This window comes from Marmota monax, unplaced genomic scaffold, assembly GCF_021218885.2.
Source record: "Marmota monax isolate L192 unplaced genomic scaffold, Marmota_monax_Labrador192_F-V1.1 WCK01_AAM20220418_F8-fsc00395, whole genome shotgun sequence".
Taxonomy (NCBI): domain Eukaryota; kingdom Metazoa; phylum Chordata; class Mammalia; order Rodentia; family Sciuridae; genus Marmota; species Marmota monax.
This window is the reverse complement of record NW_026693011.1, coordinates 241,762-260,871: the sequence shown is the minus strand read 5'-3', so window position 1 is coordinate 260,871 and position 19,110 is coordinate 241,762. Positions and strand designations below refer to the sequence as shown.

At 54.2% G+C, this 19,110-nt stretch overlaps 1 pseudogene and 2 gene segments (V, D, J or C); all 3 read left to right on the top strand.

Annotated features, from left to right (window-relative positions):
* Positions 1-508: 508 nt before the first annotated feature.
* Positions 509-1,056, top strand: LOC124098413 (immunoglobulin heavy variable 3-11-like; the record flags this gene model as incomplete). The annotated part of the segment is given in 2 exon segments: positions 509-611; positions 716-1,056. Coding segments are annotated over 2 exon segments (387 nt in total), but the record flags the coding sequence as incomplete, so codon positions are not given.
* A 7,394-nt stretch (positions 1,057-8,450) lies between these two features.
* On the top strand, positions 8,451-9,093 carry LOC124098411 (Ig heavy chain V region 1B43-like). The segment is given in 2 exon segments: positions 8,451-8,565; positions 8,651-9,093. Coding segments are annotated over 2 exon segments (474 nt in total).
* Positions 9,094-12,447: 3,354 nt separating this feature from the next.
* Positions 12,448-13,101, top strand: LOC131424490 (immunoglobulin heavy variable 3-48-like; annotated as a pseudogene).
* Positions 13,102-19,110: the final 6,009 nt, after the last annotated feature.

The window sequence follows — 19,110 nt, the reverse complement described above, 5'->3', positions numbered from 1 at the left end:
ACGCCTCCCTGGAGAGCAGGTGGCAGCAGAGGGGAGAAGACACAGCACATTTCCAATGCAGGACAGTTCTGAGCACCTCACCTGGTGTGTGCACCTGGGAGCTGGAGGAGTGTCAGGGCAGCAGTCATGTCCAGGGTGAGAGCAAAAGACCAGATAACCAGTCACTCTTGCCACACAGGAGTTGTTGGACACATTGAACCAGCACTCAGGCTTCTGTGTGACTTTACATCTGCACCAGGGAGTTAGCACAGACAACTCCACCATATGAATATGTGTTTATATTAAATAAACTAAGAAAGCGGGCTCTAAAATCAAAATAAAAGAAATTCTCCCCTCCTGTATGCTCTTCTGTCCACCCTGCTGCCCATGACACTCCCATCTGCCCTCAGAGCTGCTCTACCTGGGCCTCCACCCAGAGCTGCTATATAGCAGGAGGACATGCAAATAGGGCCTCCCTCTGCTCATGAAAACCAGCCCACCTGACCCTGCAGCTCTGCACAGGAGCCCAGCCCTGGACTCCCAGCTCAGCCCACTCAGGGATCAGGACTGAACACAGCTGCTCACCATGGAGAGTGTGCTCAGCTGGGTTTTCCTGGTGGCTGTTTTCAAAGGTAATGAATGGAGAACCAGAGATCCTGAGTGTGTGAGTGGACAGCAGTGAGAGGAAGAGTGGGTGAGTGCCAGTGTCCTGACCAGGCTGCCTCTGTGTTTGCAGGTGTCCAGTGTGAGGTGCAGCTGGTGGAGTCTGGGGGAGGCCTGGTGCAGCCTGGGGGTTCCCTGCGACTCTCCTGTGCAGCCTCTGGATTCACATTCAGTAATTACTACATGGACTGGGTCCGCCAGGCTCCAGGGAAGGGGCTGGAGTGGATCTCACTCATTAGTGATGATAGTAGTTACATAAACTATGCCAACTCTGTGAAGGGCCGATTCACCATCTCCAGAGACAACTCCAAGAACACCCTGTACCTGCAAATGAGCAGTCTGAGAGCTGAGGACACAGCCACCTATTACTGTGCTAGAGACACAGTGAGGGGACCTCAGTGTGAGCCCAGACACAAACCTCCTGCAGGGTGCCCAGGGTCAGCAGGGGGCGCTCAGCACACAGGGAGCCCAGGGTCACCCAGGAGCAGGTGCAGAGGGAGGAGGGAGCAGCTCAGCTCAGGCCCTGAGGTCCCTGCCCACCCAGCACCTCCTGACTCCACCTTGCCTGCAGATTCTCGAGGTCCCTCCTCTGCCAGACCCTCTGTGAGGTGATTCTGCTCTAGGTCTTGCTTGTCTGGAATTCTCTCAGCACAGACCAGGAAATTTTGCAGATGGAGATGAATTTTCAGTGACGTTTCCTGAACAGCGCCTTTAAAGTGAACTGTATGGATCTTTCATTTCCTCGTTGGGGATTGAATCCAGGGTTCTCCACCTTGATGTCCATTCTAGATTTTATGTATCGTATTTGGAGACAGGTTCTCCCAAAGATGCCCAGGCTGACCTTGAAGTTATGATTCTCCTCCCGCAGCACAAAATGTCCCTGGGGCAACAGGTGAGCTCCCCCACACCTGTGAACTTAACACACTCCTGATGCCATGTCTTACTCCCTTTCTCTTCAGGTGATTCCTAATCCCCTTCCCATGACTCCTTCCCTTTCCCCCTCCACCCAGTGACCTTCCTGTGATGCATCAGGTCACAGAATACAGTTCTCACTGGAGCCCACCTACTGCCAGAACTTTCCACCACTGGGGACCATTTGCAATGTCTGGAGGGAGTTGTTTTCACATGTGAAGTAGGGATTTTCCTGGCTTCTCATTTTTATTGACCAATGAGGCTGCCACACCTCCAACCATCACAGGACAGCACCCACAGCGAGGAATTATCTGACATGAATATCTATGGACTAAACAGAAAAGAGGTGACAGAAAACCATAAACTTTATTGAAATGTACAGAAATGTGTGTATTCAGAGTGAACCTTGGTGTATATTGACTGTCTTTCTCTCATGATGAGGTTCTGTGACACCCACACCTCAAATCTAGGGCTCCAAATGGTGGACACACCCACTCCTCATGCAGCTGTGTATGGCCTGTGGACAGGGGTGACCTAAGCAAGGTCTTCAAGAGAAAGGGGGACCCTAGGCAAGAAACCAGTGGGAAGGATGGTCTGCTATTCAGGTCAGCTCTGCCACTGGCCTCAGGCCCCAGAGGAAACGCTGTGCCCAGGACCACACTGACCCCATCTCAGTATGAGCTGACACTGAGCCTGAGAAGCCCCAGGACACCTGGCTGCTGGGGAGAGGCAGCGTGGAGCCTGCCTGGGTTTCCAGCCCCTGTGGCTGCATTGCAGGGTCACAGACAGGGACACCTGGGCTCTGTCCCTGCTCACATCAGTGCCCACCCTGTCCTGAGGGTCTGCTCCTGTCTGGGTGAGGATGAGCAGTGGCAATGTTTACATCCCAGATGGTCCTAAGAACACAGCAGCTGTGGGAAGACATGAAACCACCAGTCCCCTTTGATTTCAGCACTGACACCATCAGTCAGCACACTGCTGTTTTACTTTTCATTTTAATACACTTTTAGCTGTAGGTGGGCACAATGCCTTATTTTACTGGTTTGTTTCCCAGGTGCTGAGGACCAGACCAGGCCTCCCACAAGGGCTCTGCACTGGGCCTCAACCCAGCCCCACACACTCCTACTGCTGTTGTGATACATTGGTTTTTCTTGACACTCCCTGGGTCTCTTCCTGAGGACTCCCAGTGCCAATGGTCACACAGGACAGTGGGGCTCCTCTGACATGGTCACAGCAGGTGGGACATGGTGGCTGCACTCTTTCCCCAGGGCTTCCTCCTTCCTCCACCCTCCCCTCCCCCACCCCTCCCTCTTCTCTCCTAGTTTTCTGGTATTTATTTATTTCTCTTCTCTATTTAGTGCCACTCACCTTCTGAGTTGGTCCACACACAGTTGGATCCCCTTGTCTGACCACCTGTCCTGGAGGGTGGGGAACTGCCTTTCTCCTTCACAGTGGCTCAGCTGCACCAGGGTGAGACTGTGGGTCTGCGAGGGCAACTGACCACCACCTGCACCTGTGACCTGTGTAGAGATGTGGCTTGAACCCCCTCCTTCTGGGAGTCCCTGTCCCTCTGCTGTTCTTTGGGGCAGAGTGCTGGAACATCACTCCCTCCAGTGCTCCTGAGACCCAGTCCCCAGCCCTGTCCATCACACTCTGTCTCCCACAGGTCAGTCTGTCCATTCAGATGGAAGTGCCTGTTGATCTCATCCACACTTAGACCTCCAGCCAGGACCCAGTGCCTCTCCTCCTCCCAGAAAGGGGCTGGAGCTGGGCTCCGAGGACCCAGTGAAGAGTGCACCTAAGTGGCTGTCCAGTCTGGACACTCCAAAGCACGTCCTCCTGTGTAGGAGAAATAATAAGAAGGGGAGAGTGGAGGGGATTCTGAAGTGAAGTGTGGTGAGCAGAGGTGCCCTGGAGGGTGTCCACGCCTGCCATTGAGTCCCTTCAACTCCAGCCCCTCCCAGCTCTGGCACCTCAACTGGGAAGGTCAAGTACTGCATGGGGGTTGCAGGCCCTCTCCAGCCAGGACCCTGGGCTTTCCCTGGTAAGCACAGCCCAGCTCCCCTGAGGTCAATGTCTGCTGGGCTGAGGTCTGTTACTTACCCTGCTTCTCCAGGCCTGGTGGGAAGGTGTCCCTCCTCCTCTGAGGGAGGGCTTGTCCTCCCCATGGTCCATGCACCCCAGACCAGCTGCAGTCTGTCTCCTGAGCCAACCTTCTTTACTCTGGGAGCCAGTGCTTTCAGCTTTCTCTGAACATCAGCTCACGAGGTGCCACCTGCCTTTCCTGTGGCCTTGCCTCAGTGCCTGCTGCTCAACTGCTGAGCTCCTTCTCTCCTGGGACCTGCTGCAGCTCCGTGGGATCCCCTCAGCTGCCTTCTCCATTCCTGCTACCTCATTTTCAAGTCCAACTTATTTTCTGGGAAAGACTTAGTTCCCTGTTCTCTTTGTTTGCATTTTACAGAGGAGCTGTCCGTATCATTAACTGACCATGTTCTCATCAAGTGCTTCACACTAAAACATGGTGATTGACACCTACATAAGAAGTCCCTGGGAATCCCAAATTGTGTGCAGACCCCTCCCTTTGCTTTACACGTGCAAGGAGAGCCCACAGCCTCCATGTATTAGTGCAACTGTGCAAAGGCAACATGAAGTCTAAATACCAGTTTCAGATTTCTAATGCAATAGTGCACAACCCTGGGTGCAGTAGTTCCTGATGCCACAGATTCAGGATTTGAAATTTCCATTCTGGCTCAGTGTGGTGAGGAGAATGTAATACTGACTCAACAGTTCACATATGAATGATGGGTGAACTTGCTGATGCTCTTGGCACGCACACCCTGGGGAGGCTTGAGGCCCGGAGTGTACTGCACAGCGAGCTGAGGTCACCCACTCCTCTCTCAGCTTTCTTCCTGCCCTTCAGGGGCAATTTAGTGTAAGAATTCCACATTTTTGCTACATTGGCAAGTTGGCACTTACATTATACCCAGGGATGTTGGTATAGTGCCCTTTGTCCTTCCTCAGTGTTAGAAGGAGGGAAGATTCTAAGAGGGTAAGTATGTGAGTAAAGGTGATTTTCTGGTATTGTAGTGCTGTCCATGAGCTCAGGGTGAATGAATCACAAATTTGAAGTTACAGAAAGAGGCAGAGAAATCAGCTGATCTGAGCCTGAGGGTGCTCTGGGAACTGGTCACTGACTCTAACGTGGCATGTGACCGTGGTGACATCTGGACTGACCAGATTATTGGGTTCCTCCAGTGAAAATACAGAAGTGCCACCAACAGTGTCTCTTGGAGTTGAGGCTGAAGTGTGCACGGCCAGGCTGCTCAGGGTGAGGAGATGAGAAACCTTCTCTGGATGGAGCTGCTGGTCTCACATATGACAGAAGGTGAGGCAGGTGCAAAGGCTGAACCTGGGGGTCGAGCACCTTCTGGGGACAGGAAGAATGTGGCAGGATTTTCTCTAATTTCTTGCAAGTGCTGCATAGGAGGTGGTAGGTGACGGAGCAGGTTGTGAATTTACATGGAAGTGACTAGTTTACAAGGACCCCTATGACCCAAGGTGTGGTTTCAGGGGACCAACCTGTGACCAGAGGTCAGCAGGAACCAGTCCTGTGTGTCCCTGGGAGCAACAGGTTGGCAGCCAGTAACTGAATGTCTGCAGTGGCCTTGAGGATTGGAAGTCCCCACATAAGGGGCTGGACTGCACAGTGTTGTGGGTGTTACACTCACACAAGAGGCAGAAACCATCTTTCTTCCCTTCATTTTACCATGAAATACATACAGAAGTTTATTGATCTCTCTCAGAACTCATGTGTCACCATCCTACTGATGGACAGCTCAGTGGTTTTCTCTGAAGGACACTTTCCTGTTGCCTGGGTGGACAGCTCAGGACGCATCCTCTCCTGCACACGTCTGTGGATGCACTTGTCAGGTGGACAGGCCACATCAGAGGGTGGAGGGAGGGGAGTGTGCACAGAGCAGGCAGCTCTGTCCTCCTGAGGCCCTGACTCTCCTTTCTGCTGTGTCACCCCAGGGCTTGCTGTGACCCCGACTCTCAGCAAGGTGAGCACCTGAGCTGTGCTTGAGAAACCATCAGTACTCACTGGTCCAGGATGTGACGGACAAGGGCCTCAGCTCTGCCACCTGGTTCCATCATTGGGAGGAGCAATCTCAACCTCCACCCCATGCTGAGGGCACCACTCTTCACCACAGCAGCATACAGCACCCACCTGTGCCCTCAGCAGGAGCAGGGGAGCCTGAGTAATCATGGAATACTACTCAGATAGGAACAATGGAGGGCTCTCATTTGGGACAACGCAGGTGACCTGAGGACACTGCACTCATTGACATAAGCCAGGCACAGAAAGACAGGAACCATTGCCTCACTTACAGCTCTGATCTAAAGTTTCCCAGAGGTGCACAGAGGAGAAGGAGGCTAGCAGGGCCTGGGGCAGTAGACCTGGGAGAGGCTGGTCAGAGTGGGGCTCACTTCTGATAAGCAGGAGGAGAACCTCCAAGACAGCTGCTCAGCAGGAGGTTCTGGTGAGTCCCACCTACTGTGCACCTGCAGCAGTGCTGAGAGAGCAGGCTTTGATTTCTCACCATGGAATGGTGGAAGTCAGAGCTGCAGCACCTGCTAATACCTGGATCAGCCTTTCCACCACGGGTGCCCATCGGGAACCTTCATCCTAGGTAAAGGGATTCCAGGGGCCCTGCTCTGCCCTCTGTGGGCTTTATTAGAATTACATTTAAATAGAGATGGCAGCAGACACTGAGACCCAGGGTTTAGTGCCCTCCTTGTTTGCAGTGTTCTCTTTGGAACATGGTGAATGCGTTAACTCAGAGAACACGCCCATGACCTCAGGTCAGAAGATTGAGCTTCATAAGATTGTGGAGTTAATAGTTGACAGAAGGAGGCACACGAGGTCCATTAGCATGATGGGCTTCTCCCACCTGTCAAGTGGAGCACTGAAGTGTCCCTGCTGCTGTGGAGACAGTGTGGGCACAGAGGGCCTGGTCTAAGGAGCTGTCCAGTCCACCCCTCCACAGGGCTCTGACATGCCCCTCAAGGTCATGACTCACAGTGTCTTAGTAATACAACCAGGAAGCACTGAATTGGTGCCTGGCTTGTGGGGCGCTGCGGGAACTGATGAGGGGAACAGACACAGCACCTTGGGACCTGGCTCAGTCTCTGCACTGAGCACATGAGGTCTGGTTTCCCTTGATGGCCCCTGACCTCACAGGGGAGCCAACAGAGGGCAGCACCAGGGGTTCAGGAGAGGACAGGCCCCAGGTGGGTGCCCACCTGCAGGAGGACCCTCCTCGGGCAGCTCACTGAGCTCTGCCCAGGAACGGGCTGGGCACCAGGAGCATGGCTCATGCTGCTCAGGAAAGGACCCCACAGGTACCATGGAGATGTGCAGAGATAAGGCAAGGACTGGGCACTGCGGCTGGTCAGACGTTTCCTTACTCCAAAGAGCAGCGTCTTCTCCTAAGTCCACTGCTGTGAGGGACCCTCGGTTTTGTTGACAGCATTTTGACTGCTCAGCTGTGCACCCCGTCTTCCCTGGGCAGGAGTGTCCCCACATTCCCTCCACCTCCCTCCTGAGGGTGATGGAGAATGGGCACTGCTCCTGGGACCAGAGCAGGGCTGGCCCCGGGGTCTGCAGACACATTTCCCAGTGAGACTTGTGGGGAGGATGGGGCTGGAACCTGACAGGCAGGTGGTGTCACTGCTGAGGGTTCAGACAGCAGAATCCTGGGCCTGGGCTGCTCTACACTGCCACCCCCGTCCAGCACAGGCAGCTGAACTGAAGTCACTGTGTGAATTTGGGGAGACACAAAGTACCACACAGACACAGAATACCTTTCATAAGCTTCATGATGGCATTCTCCATCTCCCAGCCTCAGGGTCCCCAAAAGGGGGACACGAGAAGGTCAGAGAGGCTGACAGGAGAGAGGGGGCATGTTCAGAAGTGGGCTTTTATTTTGGGTGATGCTGTTTCTTAGAATTTTCTATCTGAAAATGGCAGAAGGGGCAGGATTACAAAGGAACAGGTGAGTGTGACTCAACCCCAGCAGGTGACACCTACTCCTGGAGCCACACCCTGTTATCCCAGCTGAGGGAGCACCCAAGTTACTGTACCTGGGACTACCTTGCCCGACTGAATGAAATAACTGTTCAGAACCTGGAGCATCAGGACTTAAGGAGGTTCATCGAGGGTGGCTTCCCTCATTAATGGCTCTCCTCACCTGGGACCTGCACTGAGCTGATCCTTTGGAATTCAGGGAAACCTCTGCAGATGAAGAGGGAGCTGGACATAGAGAGCGAGTCACATGTCAGGTGCAAAGCTCCTCTGAGGACAGCCACTTAGACAGTCTGTCTCCTCCTCTTCCCAAATGCTCTCCATCATTAGTTGCATCCAGTCTCCCTGCTGGTGCTGATGTGTCCTGGATTACAGGACATTTAGAAGATGAGGAAGGCTGTACCTATGTCACACAACCAACATGACAGTGTCACAAGTTCTCCAGGAACAGAAGGATCATGTCACAGTAGCAGGCAGTGGGACAAAAAGCAGTGTGCTGGACTCAGAACTGAGCACTCAGCACCCACAGCCTGAGAGGGTGTGGTGAGTGAGACTGGGCACCAGGAAGGGAGCAGGGTCCCGAGGAAGGTGCTAGGCTCAGGAGGGTGGGCTCCTCCTCTGACAGCCTTCCAGCACCCCTGAAACCACCTGCTCTCCTCTCACAGGTAAAGCTCTACTTGGGTTCAAGACAGGGACACATCTCAGGAGCACAGAGGACCTGGGCAGCCTGACCCCAGCCTCTCCAGATATCAGAAGAGCCTCACCCACATGCAAATCCCTCCCCCTGCTCTGGGTTCAAAGGCCCTCTGGGCTGTGGGAGCTCCCAGCTCTCTGCTCACACAGGGCTGAGGTCTCTGGGAAGGCAGGTGTGGTCTAGAAGATGAGGCTGCTGGGTCTTGTCCTGTGCCTGGTCACAGCTCCCCAAGGTGAGTGTCCCCAGTGTCAGACCTGGGTCCATGGGGAGGTTGTGACTACAAGTGACTAACAGGGTGTGACTGTCCTTGTCCCCAGGTGTCCTGTGCCAGGTGCAGCTCAAGGAGTCAGGACCTGGCCTGGTGAAGCCCTCGCAGACCCTGTCTCTCACCTGTGCTGTCTCTGGTTACTCCATCACAACCAGTGGTTATGACTGGAGCTGGATTCGTCAGTCCCCAGGGAAGGGGCTAGAGTGGATAGGGTACGTAAGTTATAGTGGTGGTACTAACTACAGCCCATCCCTCAAGAGCCGAGTGTCCATCTCCAGAGACACGTCCAAGAACCAGTTCTCCCTGCAGCTGAGCTCCCTGACCACTGAGGACACAGCCACCTATTACTGTGCCAGAGACACAGTGAGGGGACCTCAGTGTGAGCTCAGACACAAACCTCCTGCAGGGCGCCCAGGGCCAGCAGGGGGCGCTCAGCACACAGGAGCTCAGGTCACCCAGGAGCAGGTGCAGATGTGAGTTGGGGCAGGTTTCCGCCATCTGGAGGCCTGTCCATGTACCAGCTTCCCAGGGGATCTCTGTGGCCTTGTGGTCTCTACTTATCTCTGATGTGTCTGAAGATAATCATTCTGTTTTTGTCATGTTCTTTTTCTTTTGAAATAGTGCATCTTACATATATTTATTATAGGTTTTCATTTTGACATAGTCACATATATTCATTGTGTATAAAACCTCTGTTGCTCTCACAGCACCTCCTTTTAAATTTTTCTCCTTCTTCCCATTATTTAACCTACTGACCTTTCTTCCAATTTTCATTAAATTTACACTGTGTGTGTGTGTGTATGAAACTCACAGTGGTTCACTCCCACAGGTGCAGGACTCCCACGTGGGCAGAATTGACCAATAATATCTGCTCAGCTCACTCCTGGTCCCTCCCTTCTCCTGTCCCTCCTCCCTCATCCTTAGTCACTTCCTGATCCCCAATGACTTCTTCTATGCTCTTGGGGTTCCCCTTCCTTTATCTCCCTTATTTGTGGCAGCTCCCACAGAGGACAGCCAACACTCACCTGACTCCCTGAGCCTCTCTCATTCCTCTTCCCTAATGTCCTCCAGCTCCGTCCACTCACCATCATCTCACTCCTCCTATTGGCTGAGCAGAGCTGCAGTGTTGGTACATGACCCACATTTCCTTTATCCATCCACTAGTGAAGGGCACCTGGGCTGGTTGCATAACCTGGTTTTGGGAATTGCACTGTATAAACCCTGCAGTGGCCGTGTCCCTGCACTGTGCTGACTTGGGTCTTTGGGGTAAATACCAAGCAGAAGGAGAGCTGGGTCCCACGGTGGCTTCCTCCCTGTTGTTCTGAGGGTCTCCACCTGCTCTCCTCATGGTGGTTCTCATCTGCTGTCCACCAACAAGGTGTGAGGGTCCTCTCCCCAGGTTTCCTCCAGCACCTGTCATTACTCGTATTGTTGATCACTGTCATTCTGTGATCATGGGATGCCATGCGCACGCAGAACAACCACTACTCGGTCACCTTCCTGGAGATTGTAATCTGGCCTGGTTGACTCAGCACCCTGACCAGGGCAGGGACACATGAAGAGATGGCAGACCTTGCTGGAATGTGGACCACAGAATAAAGCTTGAAAATTGACCACAACCTGCAGAACACAACAAGATACAAATGAGCTCTATGGAGCTCACCCTGACCTAAATACACGATTTAGCAAATAGCAGGATGAACACACAGCGGGGTGGCCTCCTGTCCATCCTAGAGAGAATGTCTGCCTTTGATGCTAAGAACACTGGGTGTTCATGGAGGGGATGAGACAAGAGGCACATGGCCATGGCTGATACAGGAGCACTTGTCTGTCCTCACCCAGAGGGTGGCTGTGGGCAGCACACTCACCCTGCAGACCCAGCAGAGCCAGCAGGAGGGATCAGGAGGGCTCCCCTCCAAGGAGGGAGAGTGTGGGGTGATGGGTGGACCACGTGTCCTGAGCTAACCACAGGCCATGCTCAGGCACCTGGACTTCTGCTCCTGCCTCCCCAAGATGTGCAGCTGGTTTTTATAATCTAAAATGACAGGATTAGCCTCTTAATACACACAGTCCTCTGGATGTTTCTTGACCTTCTCCTGGACCAGAGCGCCCCTTGATGGCCCTGAGGTGGCAGCTGCTCCTGAGGTTTCTACTTGTCTGGAGCCCCCTGGTGGTCCTGAGCCTCCAGCTGGACCTGAGCTTCCCCTCCTTGTTCTGAACTCCCCAAGTGTCCTGCTGATTCTGAGATTTCCCTGCTGGTCCTCAGCGTCCCCTGCTGGTCCTCAGCTCCCTGCTGGTCCTCAGCGTCCCCTGCTGGTCCTCAGCTCCCTGCAGGTCCCCAGCTCCCCCTGCTGCTCCTTAGTGCCCCTGCTGGTCCTCAGTGCCCCTGCTGGTCCTCAGCTCCCTGCTGGTCCTCAGCTCCCCCTGCTGCTCCTCAGCTCCCCCTGCTGGTCCTCAGTGCCCCTGCTGGTCCTCAGCGACCCCTGCTGGTCCTCAGTGCCCCCTGCAGGCAGGTGAGTGACTGCTCACACTGAGTTCCCTCACTGGGTGTCTCCCCCTGGAATACAGAGCCATATCCTCAGGTTTCATCGTATTGAGTTCTAATGAAACCTGGCTCTTGGAAATGTCCCTGGTGATGCTGACTGTATACCAGTGCAGGTCCCAACCCCAGCAGCTGCAATTGGCAAAGACACCTAAGAAAAAGCACCACACAGAGGGGGTGTTCCCTGCAGGAGTGCACAGCCATGCAGAGGGAGGGCACAGGGGATCGCCTCCTGAGGGCCTTTGCCCTGCTCTGTCAGCATAAGCTCAGGACCATCAGGGAGCACTGATGACCAGTAAGGGACTCAAGGCCCGGTTAATGGTGTCTGCTTCAGCCAACATCCATCCTTCTAACCCACTCCAGGCCGTTCCCTGGAGCCTGGTGGATCCAGCTCACACATAGATGTGTAATGAGGATCCAGAGACAGCACAGGTGAGGGGCACATGTGCAACGCCTTTATTCATCCAGGTCCTGGATCTAGGACTTCCATCTGGGTCAGGACACCTGGGGACAAGGAGCATCACCTTGTGTCAATCACAACAGAAACTGCATATCCACATTGCTCTTCTAAAACTCCTGGACATTCACACAGCGGGGTGGCCTCCTGTCCATCCTGTGTTCACCCTCCTGGCCACAGCTCCTGGGCAGCACCACAAGTGTGCTTCTCTCCTGGCCAAAGTGCAAAGCCCCAGCTCTGCCTGCACTGCCCCTCTCTGCCCCTCCCTGTCCTGCACATGGCCTGACATCAGTCAGGGGGTCACACGCCAGGGCCTCACCTGTGCCCTTGAGATTGTCCAGCCCACAGTCTGCTCCAGCCTGAGTGAGCCCAGCTCCCACCAAGTGTGGATCATCCACAAAACAGGTTCTGAGAAAGTCATTAAGTGTGTCCACCTGTGAGTTATAGGAGGTTCAGGGGACCACAACTGTCCAGGGTAAGAGCAGAAGCCTAAATACTCAACTTGCTCTTGCCAGATATGAGCTGTTGGGCACAGTGGATCACCACTCAAACTTCTGTGTGATTTCACAACTGCATCATGGAATTGATCCTGATCCCTCTGTCATGATGATATAGATATGGAAACCACATTAATGGATGATGTAGGCAAAACAGAAAAATACACAAAAGCAGTTTTATTTCCAAAATGCTTCTGTGTGCTCCTAACTGCACCTGATGCTCACCTCTACTCTAAATGCTCCTCTAGGAGGCCTCCACCCAGAGCTGCTATATAGCAGGAGGACATGCAAATAGGGCCTCCCTCTGCTCATGAAAACCAGCCCACCTGACCCTGCAGCTCTGCACAGGAGCCCAGCCCTGGACTCCCAGCTCAGCCCACTCAGTGATCAGGACTGAACACAGCTGCTCACCATGGAGAGTGTGTTCAGCTGGGTTTTCCTGGTGGCTGTTTTCAAAGGTAATGAATGGAGAACCAGAGATCCTGAGTGGGTGAGTGGACAGGAGTGAGAGAAAGAGTGGATGAGTGACAGTGTCCTGACCAGCTGCCTCTGTGTTTGCAGGTGTCCAGTGTGAGGTGCAGCTTGTGGAGTCTGGGGGAGTCCTGGTGCAGCCTGGGGGTTCCCTGCGACTCTCCTGTGCAGCCTCTGGATTCACCTTTAGTAGCTACTGGGTCTTCCAGTCTTCAGGGAAGGGGCTGTAGTGGGTCTCATACTTTATCAGGGTAGTGGTACTTTAAAGTATGCCAACTCCATGAAGGGCCGAATTCACCATCTCCAGGGAAAAGGCCAAGAACACGCTGTACCTGCAAACAAGCAGTCTGACCTCTGAGGACACAGCCACCTATAACTATGTTACAGACAGTGTGGGGACCTCAGGGTGAGCCCAGACACAGACCTCCCTGCATGGTGCACAGTGCCAGCAGGGGACGCTCAGCACCCAGCGAGCTCAGTTCAGCCCAGGATCAGGTGCAGAGAGGAGCTGAGGGCTGGTTTCCTGTGGGATATTGAGGCTTTTTCTTTATCCCCCTGGGTCCAAGGCAAGTAATACTTTTTAATTCAGTTTGTATATTTCCCTGATGTCTTTGATGGAAGTGTTTATTCCTTGGTTTTTCAGGGCATCTGAAACACCAGGGCCATTCAGAGCCCCATGTCACAGGCCCCACGTTAAACACTTGCAGAGGGAGGTTCAGATGGATTCCTGCTATGCACTGGGGCTTCCCCTCCATTCAGAGATTCTCTGTGGATCTTTTCCTGACTTAGGACCTGGGGCCTCTGCTCGCAATTCTACAATCAATAGTCACCACTGCACGGGAGCAGAGATTCACCAGGCACAAGCACAGGGTGAGGCCACACTTTCTCCTGTGAGTGACCTCAAAGTGGGCCACATGGCTCCTTAGCCCTCTGCAGAACTGGGGATAGAACATGCTGAGACACATATTCAGTCACCAGATAGACTTGCTCCACAGGACTCAGAGTCAGACAAAAAGACAGTGGGCTCAGGACACAGATGATTCTAGGCAGTCATGACACCAAGGGCCACTGAGGGAGGAGGGCCTGATCCCTTATCATTTGCCTGATGTCAACTGTTCATCAGAAAATCTGCTGTCGTCAGGTCACAGAGAGTCAGGACAGCTCCACAGTCCAGCACAGGGCAGCGTGGCCCTCATCACAAGTGTGCACAGGCAGAGCTCACGGAGCCTGATCCCTCCAGAGAGAAGAGCCCTTTAGCAGCCAGAGGAGGAGGAGAAGGTCCCCAGGGCTGTAGGGGCTCTGTGTTAGGACCTTCCTTCAAAACCAGGAGGGACATATTCATGACAGCCCACTGTGATGTCCAGGCTGGGGACCTTCTACAGATACAGAGAAATGGAGGGTCACATTGAGTCCCCATCAGTGATGCCCGGGAGAGCTGGGTGGGTGCAGCAGGACTCAGCTATCCCAACAGTGATGCCCAGGAGAGCTGGGTGGGTGCAGCAGGACGCAGCTGTCCTGGGGAGCAGGGGACAGAGCTGAGCCCCCAGTGTCAGGGATCTTCAGAGAAAGTTCCACCTGGATGTTTAAGGTTAACCAGCACCAGAGGAAGAGGCCCCCAGGGGCTTTCTCAGCACTGTGACCAGACGTGGGGCCACAGGGGATGGGGAAGTCCCCAGTCATAATGTCTAGGTGAAGATGGCTGTATAAAATGAAGTAAAATAATTAGTGAATGTGGCATTGGCTGATCTCAAATATGTGGTACAATTCTCCTGTGAAGCATCTGCCCTTGAACTTGACTTTCCTGGGTTTTGACTCGTAATGTGACCTCTGTGACTGTCACTGCTCTTCTCAGGCTGCTTGCTGCTCCTAGGCTCAGCTGGGAAAGGTGAACAGGTCTGGAAATTCATGCACCTGCTTCTGCATGTCCCACTGTGGTCAGGGATTATGTCCAGGAGGCCTCATGATCACTTGTATTTCTAAATCCTCAGAAATAGCTCGTTGAGAAGATGTTATAACTTTGCATTCTGCTCCCACTACCGTGTCACCTAATGCAAATAATTCTTTGCTAAATGGAGGCTGAAGAGTCCCACAGGCTCCTTGTTCTTTCCACCTGAGGAGTGCATTCACAGCACCTTGGTCAGGTGTTTCTGGAGCAGCTGGGCCTCACAGTCCTGGGGGCTGCATGGTGCTGGGGCCACTCTGACAGCCTGGACAGCTGAGGGGCTGCTGGCAGAGCAGCAGAGGTGCAGCCCATCTGTTCCCAAGGGCTGCCTGGGGTGGCCCCCCCAGCAGGCCCAGGTCAGCAGTGCAGCAGGCCCCATGATTGGAGAGGTGGCTGTCAGATTAGAGGACAGCACAGGGCAGGTAGCACTTGGGGACAAGGGCGAGATGCTCTCAGCACCCAGGGCTGGCTTTGCACCTCCACAGGGACTCTGTGCAGTGGCTGCTCAGGGCCTGCTCAGCTGCCCTGCATGTCTGTGGACACAAGAGGTGCATTATGCACACTCCACATGCAGACCACAGGCTTGGCAGACACGGTGCTGGTGATGGACAGCAGGAGGAACACCTGCTGCTTCTCTTCCCTGGAGGACATGTCCACATTCTCTGTCCACAGTCACACCCTGTTCCTGGGTAATTCTTCTCCCACCTGACACATCAACACATCAACTGCTGTCAACCTGGCTCTGCTGCTCTGAGGGGACTCAGGGGCTCCCAGCAACAGCCTGGACACGCCTCACCCCTCCCTGCACATGAGCCTCTCACACAGTCGGTTATTTCCCTGGGATCTTTATGTCAATATGAAATGAGGAGATTAAATCCCTGGAAACTGACAAGGTGGAAGGATTACCAGGACCAGGAATTTGCTGTCATGGTTCACACATGAGGTGGCCCACAAGCTCACATGTGAGACAAAGGAGAGAGGACTAGATTACCAGAGCTCAAACCTAAAGTGGATTTATCCACTAACATGGATTGACTCCTGTAGGCAGGTGGGGTATGGCTGGAATACTGGATCACTGGGGTGTGACTTCCGGGGACACTCTGTGTCCCTGTTGGATGGAGCTCACCTGCTTCCTGGTGGCCATGTCCTGAGCTGCTTTCCTCCTCCACACCCTTCTGCCATGGTGTTCTCCCTCCCTGGCCAAAGCTAAGGACTTGCCACCATGCACTCCAACCTCCTAAGTCATGACCCAAGGGAAGCTTGTCCTCCTCTGTGTTCTCAGAATTTTGGTCAGGTGACAAAACGCTGTCAAATATTGATATATTTTAGGAGGTTTTCTGATGGCCGCATCATACATCCACTAAGTTTCTCTGATTTTCACGAACACATTTTGCTGAATGGTGAAAGCAAACTGAAGCCCTGGCACAGGTGATGTGTTAAAGACCTCACACCTGGAACAGGTGAGGTGGGTAAGACTGTCACATGGAGGGCTCCAGGATCTCCACGTCAGGAGGTGGGGTCATCAGACCTGGATCCTTGGGGAGGTTGTGACTGAAGGTGACTGACAGGGTGTGACTGTTCTTGTCCCCAGGTGTCCTGTGCCAGGTGCAGCTGAAGGAGTCAGGACCTGGCCTGGTGAAGTCCTCACAGACCCTGTCCCTCACCTGTGCTGTCTCTGGATTCTCCATCACAACCAGTGGTTATGGCTGGAGCTGGATCCGTGAGCCCCCAGGGAAGGGGCTGGAGTGGATAAGGTACATAAGTTATGATGGTAGCACTAACTACAGCCCATCCCTGAAGAGCCAAGTGTCCATCTCCAGAGACACGACCAAGAACCAGTTCTCCCTGCAGCTGAGCTCCCTGACCAAGCAGGACATGGCCACCTATTACTGTGCCAGAGCCACAGTGAGGGTTCCTCAGTGTGAGCCCAGACACAAACCTCCTTCCTGAGCTCCAGGCCTGCCCCCTGCTCCAGCAGCCAGTCCCTGGGCAGCTGCAGAGGACTCACATGGGGAAGGCTCAGCAGGCTCTCAGACAACTCCACCCATCACAGCCATGACCCTGACCCTGCCAGGTGCTCTTTACACACTGACCTGGGCTCACCCTCCCCAGGGCAGGCAGCTGTCAGTTCACACCAAGGCTGCAGCCTCCTCTTCCAGACCAGAGCACTGGACCCCAGAGTCCTCAGCCCACGCCCACACACACACACACACTCACACTCACACACACACACATACACACACACTCACACACACTGACTTACACACACACACTCACACTCACACACACACAGTCACACACACACTCACACACACAAACACACACACATGCAATGGAAACCTGTGTCTCCTACTCATCCTACCACACAGTGTCCTGAGCTGTCATCATAGAAACGTCCTTTGACACAGTGGTTCTCCTGGTGACTGCACAGCTGTCCTCCACCCTTGGCCACATCTCCTCCTCATCTCTCCCTGGTGACCTCTCCCACCCTGGTTCATGGTTGCCTGAGCCTTTCCCTGGGCAGGTGGCGTCCTGCATGTGGATGTGGTGTCCACGGGTCCTGCTGCTGCTGGGCTCCACCCCAGGGACCATGGCAGTGTCTGGAGTCAGTCTGGGTGTCTGCAGGGCAGTGGGCCTCTCCTGGCCCTGGGTGGTAGAGAGCTCCCTGCTGCCTCCCACCTCACAATCCCAGAGCCCAAATGCCAGCTCTGCCAGGCTCAGGAACCTGTGCCCACCTTAAGCCTCATCTCAGTTCACCCCACAAAGTGACTTGACTGTGACTCACTGACCTGGACACTCTCAGCTCACCTGGTCTCAGTGTGCACAGAGGGCACTGGGACCACTCCTCACCCCTGTGTCCCTGGAGTGTGGGGAGTGTGTCCTGAGTGTGCACCTAGGAAAGAGCAGGGTGCCCACAGCAGACACAGGTGCAGGACAGGGCAAGGCCACACACCTGTGGGACCTGGAGCCACTCTGCCCATCCTGAGGTCCTTGAAGATGAGGCTGGTCCAGGCCTGGCTTGTGCCACCCAGCTGGGCACTGATGGGAGCCTTGGAGCCTGGGGTTTCAGGACCTGGGAAAATGGTCAGCCCTGATTCTGAAGAAGCAAAGTCATTGTATGAGATCCACCAAGGTCCACAGATAGGGAGCCGTCAGTCCCCCACCTGTGGATCCTCCAGACAGCAGAGCCTCAGCTGAGGCACTGACCTCTGGCTGACGGGCTGCTGCAAGGTCTCCCTGACTGTCTCCTGTGCCCTCTGCCTCTGCGACCTACAATCTACCTGTTTCTTCTCTTCCCTCCTGTTCTGCCTGGAGTCTGGGGGCTCTGAGCACTGCTCCCAATCACCCAGATCTGTTTCATCCACAACTTATCTGTCACTGTGTAGCCACTGTCCCTGTGTCTGTGAATCCCTGTCACCTGCTTGAGCTACTCTGACTCCACCCTCTGTGAGGACGTGGTGTGTGGCACTGCTCTGAGTGCAGGTGAGGAGGGCACAGCAGGCCCTCTGACCCTCAGGGCCTTTCCCCTCATGCTTCTCTGTGGTTATGTCCTTGTCTGTCTGTCCATCTGACATTCACTTTCCTAAGTGCATCAGAGCTATGCACAATCATGAGTCAAGCGTCACAGATTAAAATGACAGAGTTGCTCCCTTTCACCCCAGGACCCCCTCTGTCCCCCTCCTTCCTCCCTGGCTCCCCTCCTCCACTCCATGGTCTTCCTCTCTTTATTTATCCCCTGTCTATTGGTGCACTGCAGCGACACAGGGAGTGGGATCCTGTGATGATTCCTCTGGGCTCACAGGATGCTCTGGTGGCCTTCATTCTGCAGCTCCTCCCTGTCCCCAGCCCGCCTGCGTGTCCCTTAACCCCCTCCTCTTCCCCACTGCCCTCAGACTTTCGTGAGACCCCGTCCAATTGCTGTTCCTCCCTTATTCTCTCTGCACATTAAAGGAAACCCCACCCTCTGCTCTCTGGGTCTGGCTGGCTTCACTCAGCAGGATGGTCTCCATTTCCGTCCATTCACCAGAAAACCCCACAATTTCCTTCCCTTTGTGGCTGAGCCTAACTGCTGTGCACCTGTGCCCCATCTTGCCCCCCACTCACCTGTGCTCAGCACCTGGGCTGCGTGCAGAGCTAGGCTCTGTGAATTGTGCTGCTGTAGACACTGGAGGGCACAGGACATGGGGCTAGGTGACTTCCTGTCTTCTCAGGAGTGACCACATGGGGCAGCTGGGCCATGAGGTGGTCCCACTCCCTGTCTCTCCTGGGCCCCACTGCTTCCCAGGAGGTGCTACTCTGAAGGCCCACTGTGTGTGAGTGGGCTTCCCCACAGCCCCCAGCAGTTATTGCTCTCCGTGTTCCTGAGGACCCCCTCTGCCTGGAGAAGGTGCTCAGTGTGTGTCCATGTGCATGTCCTGGGTGGCTGAGGAAGCTGAGGGTGTTTCTCATTGTTTCCTGGCCATTTGTGATCTCCTGTGGAGAAGAGTCTGCGGAGACCATTTGCTGACTGACTGATGGGGTGTTTCTTTGTGTGAGTTTTCTGGTCTCAGTGTTCTGGGTGTCAGCTGTCCTGCAGAAGAGCAGCTGCCACAGAACTTCC